The 12121-nt window shown below is 37.1% G+C and overlaps 1 protein-coding gene across 2 annotated transcripts in view; it reads right to left on the reverse strand.

The window, feature by feature from the left end:
* Positions 1–1449: 1449 nt before the first annotated feature.
* The window catches only part of TMCO1 (transmembrane and coiled-coil domains 1), a 40851-nt gene continuing 30179 nt past the window's right edge, over positions 1450–12121 (reverse strand). For both annotated transcript variants that reach the window (XM_045515852.2, XM_010953799.3), the window contains one exon: positions 1450–2025. In XM_045515852.2, coding sequence (XP_045371808.1) covers positions 1815–2025 — 211 coding nt within the window. In that variant the 3' untranslated portion in view covers positions 1450–1814. The remainder of the gene's footprint in view (positions 2026–12121) is intronic.

The following is a 12121-nucleotide window of genomic DNA, read 5'->3' on the forward strand; positions in this document are numbered from 1 at the left end:
GGTAGTAGGATGAACTCTATACTTTCACTTCAAAAGCGTAATGGCAGAATTTTGAATGTGGTTCCTTTTCTTTTTATGCTTTGTTTTAATAATTCTACCATTTTGTCATCATTGTTGTCATAATCATTTCCCTCACTGTCACCCTTTTAATTATTATTTTGCCTGGAATAGTTAATGACACGGAGAAAAGACCATTAGAAGTCATCACCATCCATTATTAGGCATCTTTTCTGACAAAGGTAACCTTGAAATAGAGACTCCGATTCCATTTCATCTGCTTTTAATGAGCCCCTCTGTACTCCCACCCACACGAGGGGTTCGGGGAAACAAGAAACAAAAAAAAAGACAAAGCCCCAAGTTCAGAGCTCAAATGCTCTAGCCGGGGAGATGAGGGAAGGTGATGGGAAGACACTCACCACCATTACACGGAGAGTACAAGAGAACATAGCATCTGAGGGCCTGGACGGTACAGCTTTAGACTGCTTGCGTTCAAATCCTAACTCTGCTCCTCCCTAGCTAAGTGAGGCTGAGCAAGTTACTGAACCTCTCCTGCCTGCTTCTTCATTTGTGAAATGAGGGGGAGAACAGTCATTATTAACCTTATGGGCTGGTCTTGAGATAATCCTTCAACTGGATAATCCATAAAACATTTAAATGTATCCATTTATTTAATCAATTTTGGTGTTGACCATTGTTTCTTATACCCCTCATCTTCCTCTGGTTTCCTTTTTTGCCCCCTGAAGCGTATCGCTTAAAAATTCAATGATCTTGGATTACATAGCTCTGAAAATCTTGTCCCCAGTTTTGTCCCCAAACTTACGGTTTAGCTGTGCATAAAATTCTAGGCTGCTAATTGTTTGCCTCAGCTTTGAAAATACTATCCCACTGTCTTCTGGACTTTGCCTTGAGAAGTCTGCTGTTGGTTTAACAGTCGTTCCTCTGCAAATAAATGCATCTTTCTCACTGACAGAACACATGCATCTAAGGACACTACTGATAAATGTATATATTTGTCACTAGGGTTAACACGCCGCACAAGATTCCCAATTGCGTGGATCGGGGGAAGATCGTGGTATAAGCATCCTCTCACCCGTTACAAAGGAGCATGGCAGCACTGAAGGCCGTTGTGACTACAAGGACGCGCCGTAAGATCAACCACGTGTAACTATAACCTTGCCTCCAGGGAGTCTGCCCAAGAATCCAACAGATTGTACGAGGGTACGGAAGAAACTGCTGAGGACCCTCATGTTTATACTTCCATGAGTTATTACTTTCTTCTCCCCTCATTTCAATAACAGGACAATTCTATATTTTGAGCATAAGAGGCGAACATGACAAAATAGTACATTTAAAACATTGCCCCTTCCTGGCCTATGTTTACCCTCCTTATGGTTCAGGGGATTTAAAAACATGTATCTAGAAAAATGGCAAAACAAAACAGATCTCTCCTTGTAGATGAAATAGCTAAAATTTTCGCCTCTTTATTGATCTCAGGTCATACATTTGGCTTGGAAAAAAGCACACAACAAATAGTTTCTATAAACTAAATGCTTCCTCCAGATCTCTATGCGCGTGGAGAGCCAGCTTCCCTGGGACACAGCACAGAGCACACACTTGAAGGTCGATCCCACAGAAAATACTTGCGTAAGCAAAACAAGAATTTGTTTCTCATTATATACACACATCTGAGCGTACCTAATCAACACAACTGTTTTAAAAAAAAAAAAATTAATCTGTGACCAAAAGCACTATCGAGTTTGCTGGGTGCCATTCTCATTCGAATCATATCCAAAAAGTCTAGAAAGAACTCAAAACTAGAAAGTGGCCCAAATGCTAAGGCTGCCTATGGCTCTCGCTGAAAAATAGTTGCCGGTCTGATTTGAGTGTCTAAAAAGAATGACAGGAATTATCGGGCTCTTCCTGATTTCAAGAGAACTTCCCAGAAGGAGGTGGAGGGCCAAGAAAGCCACCTGCCTGCTTGGTGGCCGCTCGTGAAGGGGCAAGGCCAAGAATCTTCTGGATGTTCTGTGAAGAAAACAATAAAAATTGGGTTTTAATATGAGATATAGAGAAAAGTGTTTTACAGAGACCTTATAGACAGAGAAGACATACAGATAAAAAGTACCTCTGTGACCTAAAATAGGATGATTACCACTGTGCTATTTTTAAAAGGTCTACGATGCTGTGGAGATCACTGAACAGTAAAAGCCCTCTTACCTGATGGGACCCTGGTCTACTAACTAAAGAAACTGATTTTTTTCAAGTGGAGAATCATAAAAAAAGATAATTTTTTATTTCAACACAAGGCATATAAAACATATTCAACTTAGCTGCTATTTCTTGTAGCAAAGCCTTTTCTCTGAATAAAGGGTCTTATGGCTGAATTTAGTCATTATTGTACCATCTGAAGTTGAAACTAAACCAGTTTCAACGTCTTCAAAGGTGTGAGAGATTTCAGAATCTTGCGAAGCAACCTGAGTCCAGAATCCTCCTAGATTTTTAGCATTTCCCCTCATCTTTTTCAGTTGTCTCACTTATATCTAATTCACTAGTTTTTCTTTCAGAAACTCAGCTTTATTAAACCAGTTTTCATAAAAAAACAACTATTTTTATACTCAGATTTCATCAGTTAATAACATTAAATTACATCACATAAATACAACAAGTAAAACCCAGCATAAACAGTTTGAGGGTAAACACAGCTGACTCTTGACAAGGCAATGACTCAACTTGTGGGAGCCGAGAGGTGCAGGCGTACTAAAGAGCAGTCAGGAGTGGACAGTGTGATCTGGGGAGGGATCGGTGCTTGAGAAGGGGAAGGAAGGGGGCTCACGAGCAGAGATTAAGTACAGGTCAGTTAAGGTTTTGTGCAGCAACTGTAAGAGCGAAAAACCTTAGAGATCATCTAATTATTCTTCCTCAATTCTTTCATTTTATATTTGAGAAATTCTAATTAAAACTTGGAAGAGTAGAATGGTTTGTCCAAAATTACAGTTAAGTGAACAGCAGAGTGAGAATTAAAACCTATGTGTTTTGAGTTATAATGTAAAGGATTCTCTTGCACAGTACTTCCTCTGTTAAAGTTCTGATCTTTAGAACAAACTGTACGCCATGGTAGGCAGGTTAGCTTGTATGCATTCACTTACTCAACAGTTACTAAGTACCTGCTGTGCATAAGGTACTATGAGAATGTCCATATCCATGCTTCTTACGTATACTCTCCCCTGAGCCTTTATCATTAAGAATGATGATTGCTACAGAGGCGAGTGTTTAGATTTCTGAAATAGTACTCTGTCAGAATTTAACAGAATATTTAAATATGAAGGCACAACTTTAAAACTCATTTAAATTATATGTACCATAAAATATTCATTCATTCATTCACTCACTCACTCACTCTCAATACTATAGATCATGCTTTACTTTAAAAAGAAATCCGGGAAGGGGTGGGTCGAACTCAGTTGGTAGAGTGCATGCTTAGCATGCACAAGGTTCTGGATTCAGTCCCCAGTACCTCCATTAAAAAAAAAAAAAGAAAGAAAGAAAGGAAGAAAGGAAAGAAAGGAAGAAAGGAAGAAAGGAAAGAAAGAAAAGAAAGAAAGAAAAAAAGAAAGAATGAAAGAAAGAAAGGAAAGAAAAGAAAATAGAAACACAGAGAAAGAAAAAAAATTAAAAAACAAGAAGAAAAATCAATCATTAGTAGCTCAGATTACTTCTCCTCAGTAAAGCTGAAGACTGTTTTTATTACTTTCATAATAAAAATAGCTTCTTCATGGCCCCCTCTAAAAATTCACTGCACGAGGCATTAAGAAGACCAAATGATATAAAGTCACTAATTTCCCAAGTTCTTTTATTTAATCACTAAGTATTTACTGACCACCTACAAGTATGCTGCATTAAGCAAGGCATTGTGGGAAATTAAAGATAAAATTCAAAATAATAAGACATGACAGAAATAGCTGCTGATAAACACATTTGTCTAGTTAACAAACACAGTAACAGTAACACAGTCTAGACAAAATACACAAGGCATCACAGCTCAGTTATCCTGTAGAGACAGGGGGTCAGTTAAGGGAGTCCTTATCATTTTGGAAATAAAGACCAGTGTAAACACCTCTGATGCCCTTTAAATTACAGGTTTACTATCATTTAAGGAAGACAAATGAAAGGAAAGTAAGAAATACTCTGAAGGGCAGGCCAAAAGGGTAGACTGTTGACAGTCTCAATACGAACTGAAAACATGTAAGTGACTGCTGGACATAGGCCAGGGCTCTAGATGGAAAACAGCCCTAACGGCAACAAAAACGTTAAATGTTAGTAACCAAGGCTGAAGTTCATGGAGATACAGGCAGGTCTATAATGTGTTCTCCTTGTGGCTCCTGTCACAGGCTCCCTTTGGGAACACTAAATCAAATTTATCACTGGTACATTACCCAAGTATTTGTATTTTAATGTCAAACGCTCTGCATTCTCTGTCATAAATCTTATCCTTTAGTGAAGTTCTAAGTAATCAGTTTAAATTCCTAAAGTCTCACAAATGAACCCATGATGATTTTTCTTAGATAAAACTCCCCCCGGCTTCCCCGTCTGTGAAGTCTTCTCCTCTCAAACACAGGTGGGAAATAACTGGTGGTCTCAAGATGCAAAAGACGTAAGTAAAAGAGTAGAGGTCACTATTCTGTCCACAGTGGTAATAACATCCTGTATTTCTATGCACTTTAAAGTTTGCAAATAGTTTTAAGGACTAGGTCTTGGTCCATAGTTGTCTTGCTTTTGAGATGACAAAGCTGAGGCAGAGTGAGGATATAAGTCAGGATGTGAACTGATACATAACTCAAGGCACAGTTTTCCTCTACTAAACCACAACTTTCTAAGGGACCTTCATCTTAGGAGTGATAAATCTTGTAGCAGGCCTGGCCTATAAAAAATTCACAATTATGAAGACCATATATGAGCATACCATAGAAAAAATGTTATATTGTTAAGTGAATTAATGCATATAATTCAAAACCCACAGGCACCAAGAGTGAACACTAATGTAAATTAGGGACTGTGGGTGACAATGATGTGTCAATGTAGGTTCATCAATTGTAAAAACTGTGCCATTCTTATGCAAGGTGTTGACAGTGGAGGAGGCTGTGTGTAAGTCGGGGACAAAGAGTAGATGGGAAATCTCTGTACCTTCCAGTTTTGCTGTGAACCTAAAACCGCTCTAAAAAATAGTCTTAAAAAACGCATACAAAGACTGCAAGAATATATGGAAAAATAACAGTTGTATTAATAATAGTTGTATACCCTTTTCTCATTCATTGCCTCCAACTGTTTGCAATATTGCTAAAAAGGACAATTTAAAATGAAGATAAATATTTCCGTAGGTACCATCTCAAAGGACTTTACATGTATATTCTCATTTAATCCTCACAACAACTCAATGGAGCAGCCTTATTATTATCCTTCCATGCACATAAAAGAAGGAGATCCAACTGCTAGGCTGTAATTCAACACATACTTGCTGAGCTTTACACTGTAGGGCAGGTATGTTTGTATTTATTACCTCCTTTATATCTTTCAACAACCTCATCCATTAAACTTGACCTGACTGCTCTCCTATGGTCTCTCAATTCTCCTCCAGTTTTTCAGGCCTTCTTAATTAGCAAGATTTAGTTTAGAAATACGTATTTTGCTAAAAGACAGGAGTTTTAACATATTATGGAGATGATATGGAAGAACACAACAGAAATGCAAAATATAAGGTACGGTAAGGTTTTAGAAAAATATGAAACAATTATTTTGGATTTCTGTCCAGTCCTATAATAGGGTAGCAACTGAAGACTGTATGTCAGAAGGGAAAAACAAAGGAAAAACATTTTCCCGTAATCATGCCTTCTATTGGCAGGAAACCCAGAAAAATACCACTACAGGATTTGCGTTCCTTCCTCCCTGTAAAGGATAAGGACCGGTGATCAAGAAAAGGAAGTTGTTGGTTGCTAACTGGATATTTTGGGAAGACTCAGGTCACTGGCAATAAACACATTCTGCTAAATTTTATTCCTTAGTCATTTAGCTAAAATAACTCAGCCATGGCAGTCTCAGCTCACTCTCTGTTAGTTTCTCTGGCATCTGGTTACTAGCCTTCGCTTCCAATTGATTACAATTACCCATCAAGTTCCCATAACATAATCTTTACTTTATCCATAATGCTGTGTGTAAAATCCAATCACCTTAAATGGCCCCATCCAATAGTCCCAGGATTTTCACATTGTATCTGAATAGGCTGATTGGGAGAATGGTGTACAGATTAAATTTTTACTGAAAAAAAAAATGACAGTACAACATGGGTATAGCTGAAATATTACTGGGTTAGCCTTCAGGAGACTTATTTCCAGTACTGGCAAACTAAGGAAAGAAAACAATAAGCATTCTCTTTCACTTTACCAAATCTCAATTTTCCTTATGTTTAAAAGAAGGGGGCTCATGAGATCAATTGTTTTCAGACCCTTTAGCTACAGAATCCTTTCTTTCTTTTTTTTTTTTATGAGAATCCACAGAATGTAGTAATCCAATCAAAAGGACAGTCAAATGTGCTTACACATATTCAAGAAATCAGTCATCTAAATTATAAATATTAAGTAGTTCATTTGTTTCCTTTTGTTAAGGATTCCACATATAAGTGATATCATACAGTGTTTTTCTTTCTTTTTCTGGCTTACTTCACTTAGAATGACGATCTCCAGGTCCATTCATGTTGCTGTAAGTGGTACTATTTTATCCTTTTTTGTGACTCAGAATCCTTTCTTTAAACAAAATCTCACTTAAAACTCCAACAAATAAAACAGAAAAAACAGTGTTGGGAACCTGAAGCCCCTTGCTGGGCCCTTCAAGCTTCCCCAACAAGCACCTTCAAGGAGCCACAGTCCTATGGCTACGAATGTGTTTATATTGCAATAAATTATATTGCAGACTTTAACACATATTCTCCAGAGTGGAAATCAAAATTCTGAAAAGGAGGATGAGAACATAAATCTGCACAAGAGTAACTCCACTTCCTTTGTAAAGCTGAATGACTATTTTCTGTCTGGGACTGTCCAAAGGCCTCTTTTGTAATAAAGGTCTCTTTTTTGGGGGGGAGGGGGTAAGGGATCAAGTGACAATTTCAATCTCTCTCTCTCTCAACCATATTTCCAAAGAAAATTTCCCTATATCTCTTATTTATCCCCTATTTAAGGATCAAGTCAAGGAAAATGTTCTGAATTTTAGTTAAGTACAAGAAGAAAAGATGCTTTATTCTTTTAAAATCTCATAATGGATAGAAGAACCCAGCTGGCACTGTGTAGGGTATCTAAAACTCAGAATGAAATTGCAGCCTTACTAGTTTGAAGAACCAAAGGACAGGGTTGAGAGCAGCCATAACAGCTGAAAATCAAGAGGGAAAAATCCTGTAAAACTGAGAGGAGTTCAAAATTCTACATCTAAACCCTGCCCACATCTCTGGCTGACTCAAACTATGCATGCGTGAGGTTGCCTTCAAGCAGCCCAGCTGAGACTAAAATAAGAGACTTCAGGTGCTGCCTACCACAAAGGAGAAAGAGTTTGGAGTTCCAATGCTAAGTTAATTGCCCATTTAAACAAACAAACAAACAAATGAACAAAAACATTCTTTTAAAGAACAACAAAATCCAGAGTCTCTACAGCCTATCAGTCACAATGCCCAAGATACAAACCAGAATTACTAGACACAAGAAATGGAAAGAGGGAAGGGCATAGTTCAAGTCGTAGAGCACACGCTCAGCACTCAAGAGGTCCCGTTCAATCCCCAGTACCTCTTCCAAGTGGAACTCAGTGAAGAAACCTAATTACCTCCCTCTCAGAGAGAAAGGGGAAAACATGACTCATGCTACAGAGAAGAACAGGCGACAGACAGGGTTCAACCTTGAGATGATCCAAATTTTGGAATTAGTAGACAAGGTTTTCAAAGCAGTTAAATAACTATGCCTAAGGACATAAAAGAAAATATATTCATAATAAAGGAACAAGTAAGAAACTTCAGCAGGGAAAGAGAAAAACCAAAAAGAACCAAATGGAAAATCTGCAGCTAAAAAATACTATATGAAAATTTTAAAATCATTGGATGAGCTAAGGGTTAATTCATATTAGAGCTGAAAGAGGAGTCCTTGAACTTGAAGACATGTTACCAGAAATTATCCTATCCAAGGAACAGAGAGAAAGAGACTTTAAACCAAACTTAAAAGGAAAAAGCCTGAAAGCAGACAGGGAAAAGTGACACATCATCTACAGGTGTACAAAGATATGAAGGACTTCCATCAGAAACAATAAGAGGCCAGAAGGCAGTGGAAAGGTACATTAAACAGCCAAAAAGATGAAAACAAAAACAGTCAACCCAGAATTCTATATCCTGTGAAAATATCCTCCAAGAATAAAGATTAAAAAAAAAGAATAATGATAAAATAAATATTTTTTGATAAATGATTAAGAGAATTTGTCACTAGCAGACTTGCACTATAAGAAATACATGCAAAAAAAAAAAAAAAAAGAAAGAAAGAAAAGCAAGCAAGCAAAAAAAAAAAAATCGCTTAACGTTGTACTGTGAGGTAGAGACATTAAGCAGTAACATGCTTCATCTCCTGTTATATCCCACCAGTCACTCTGGACTCGGTGGTCTCTATACTCACTACATACTTTCAGGCCTCCATGTTTTTACTCACACTGCTTTCTATGCCAAGAATGTTCTGATAAGACTGGAAAAGTCCTACTCATCCTCCAAGATACAACTCAGTTGGCCCTCTTGTACAAAATCTTAGTTTCTTAGAACTAATCCGTGTAGCATTTCACTTCCATAGCATGTTTTTCCCTCCTATACCATTCTGAACATGCACACATGCACAAAGGGCATCAGTCACACGCTCCTCTTACTCATGGGTCTGTCTGCCCACAGTGATTGTGAGTTCCACAAGGGGAGAGAAAATCAGTTTTTGCTCTTGTATTCTTAGCATCAAAGAATAATTCCTGGCATAGTATAAGGACTTGAGTCATTCTTCAGCAACAACAGGGATATTCTAAATAAAGCCTTGAACTCACGTGCTGAAACACTTCACAAAAGGATCAGATGAAGATGATGCCTGAATAAACTGTTCTTTTCACTCGGTAGTTAGCTATCACTTTCTGAACCCATGCATTCTCCCCCTGATCTGAAGTGAAGTACTACTGCTTGCAGATGAGCTATGTCAAAATTAATGAATTAAGTTCTAAGCCTTAAATAAAGTGACAAAAATAATGATGAGGTGCAGGAGACGGCAGGCATCTATCTGGTCCTTCTATCATTTTGATGACTTTAAGATATACTGGCATGACATAATTAAACTCTCTTTCTATGGATATACAAGCCACATCAAATTTTTTTTTGCCCTAGTAAAGCCAAAAGTGTGAGAAAAAAATAAAATTTACTTATTTCTATCACTGTTTTGAGCACATATACCTGTTGAAGGAGACAATAACAAATTCTCACTGATACTTTTTCGGATTACAGTCATACATCCATAATGTGGGTGACAAAAGAAAAAAAAATTCTTTCTTGCACTTTTCCTCAGAACTACTCATCTTTCTCGCTTTCAAAAAAAAAAAAAAAGGGAATTCTGTTCATAGCTTTTACTGTCATATAAATTTATAAGAATAGACCAGTTTTCCCTTGGCTGTTTACCAGGTAAGTTTGCTTGGATTTTCACTAAGATTTAGAGCACTTTCTATAGAGATCACCATTTACTCAACCCACTACAGACTCAAAAGAAAAAGAAAAAAAGCAAGTACTTGAGTTTTGGAGTTCAGAAAACTTCCTTTTATTCTTAAATTCCACCACTACCTTGGACTAATTTAACACCTCTGATAAAAGCTGGCAGATCTACCATTTCCGCTGCTACAAATTCACACAAAGGAAACAGCAGTGTGAAGGTCAAGGCAGCTAATCATTCATCACTCAACATTAACGAAGTAAACAAAAGGGGAAAGAAAAAAATGAGGAAAGGTAATTAGATTTGTTTTCAGTTAATATGACATATCACCATGTTTTAATCTGTGGAAAGAAACTTTGTCCTATCTTGGACTGGGAAACAGAGATTAATTTTTACAATACCCCAAGGGTTGGGGGCAGGCACTAACTGGTTAAAGAAAGTATCACCTTAAGAAAAACTGCTAATGTTCTATCACTGTCATCTGATTATCATAACATGGTAATGTGGTGAGGCTGTACACTGAACCCCACTAAGACCCAGACAGGTTATAAGATTTTCCCAAGGACGCTTAGCCAGTAAGTGGCAACAAGAATCAAACCTTGGTGTTTTACCTCCAGATACTGTATTTCCTTAACCTTACAATGCATTCCTACTCTATCCTCACCATTTTAAAGTTTCTAAAGTAGGAATATGTCTTAAAACCTATTATATGATCCGTATAGTATTATTTCTGCTTTTTCTTGAACACTCTAATGGTGAATCATATAATCAATAACATACTAGAATGTGAAAAAATATGTAATAGATGAAAGCCAGACCCTCAAACACGTCTGTGAATTAGTAAAATGTCATAAAATTGCCTTAGTTTAGGTTTAAAAATAATCTGCCTCTACTCTGAATGATCAGTATAACAGAAATAATTTTAAATATACTTCTACACTCCATATTTGATAATGATTTTTTTAAGTGAAGCTGTAAGTGGGGAAAATTAACCTTTTTATTTCAAAAAAAAAAAAAAATTTAAGTTCCAGAAGGCAAGGGCCATAATTATATGTCAGTTTTGTCTGCAACTGTCTTTTAAGCACCCAGCACAGACCCTGATACATGTATGTGTCCAATTTTGTTAAACGAATAAATGAACAGAGGACTCTATTAATGAATTATTACTAATGTGATAATAATAAGTTCTTTTAAAGATAGGGGTCAAAATTACTGGAGCAGATAGAAACCCTTAATTCAACGTAACATTACATCTCCATCATAATAAGGAGGGCATGTTATAATTATCAGATGACAATGATATAGAAAGTTAGCACTTGTTCTAAAGGTGATACTTTTTTTTTCACCAGCTAGCACCCCCATCTCCCTGCCTCTGGGGTATTGTCACGAAAGAACTAGAGCTAGTTGGTTTAATCATTCCATTACTCACATTTAGTAAAGGAAGTGGATTCTGGTTAATACTGTAGAGGTGTTATTAACTGACGTATGTAAATGTGGTCACAAATAAAAGGAGTTAAAAACATGAATTCTGAAAACCTGCTGATGAAATAATCTACTCTTTTCAGCAAGTAAACTGTTGACACTTTAAAGACTCTAATAAGAGAAATGCTCCCCATTCTCAAAAACGCTCTGTTCTGATTTACTATAAGACTTCCCCACTAAAACAAGCAATGCCATTCCCTCATTGCTGGAGGTTAACTTGAATAAAACATACTTTGTTTTTACATGTTTAGCATGAACATCAACCCTGAGTGAAGGAAATTACGTTTTTCACTCATTGAAACAAAAGCATGAGAAATTACTTGTATCCTTTTAAAAATGGTCTCAAGTTGGTGGTGAACTAAAGCCTTAAGATTAACAGTACTGGGTAAAACGGAGTGTAGCTATGGAAAACAGTACGTTGATTCCCCCCCCAAAAAATTAAATATAGAACTGCAGTATGACCCAGCAATCCTACTCCTGGGTATATTTGCAAAAAAGAAATGAAAACAGGAACTCAGACATTTATACATCCATGTTCATAGCAGTGTTACTCACAAAAGCCAAAAGGTAGAAGAAATCTAGTGCCTTTTTGACAGATGAACAGACATTCCATACTACGTATATACCATGTCTGGTTTATCTATTCACCCCGAAAAAGGAAGGAGATTCTGACACATGCTACAATATGGATGAACCTTGAAAACACTACGCCAGTTATAAAAGGATAAGTATCGTATGATTATACTCATATGAGGTCAATCAACTTCACAAAGACAGAAAGTAGAATGGCAGCTGCCAGGGACTGAGGAGGGGAGTGGGTAATGCAGAGTTAATTAATAGGCACAAGATTTTCAGCTTGGGAAGACGATAAAGTTCGCGAGATGGATAGTGGAGAT

The sequence above is a fragment of the Camelus bactrianus genome, chromosome 21 (assembly GCF_048773025.1).
Source record: "Camelus bactrianus isolate YW-2024 breed Bactrian camel chromosome 21, ASM4877302v1, whole genome shotgun sequence".
Taxonomy (NCBI): Eukaryota; Metazoa; Chordata; class Mammalia; order Artiodactyla; family Camelidae; genus Camelus; species Camelus bactrianus.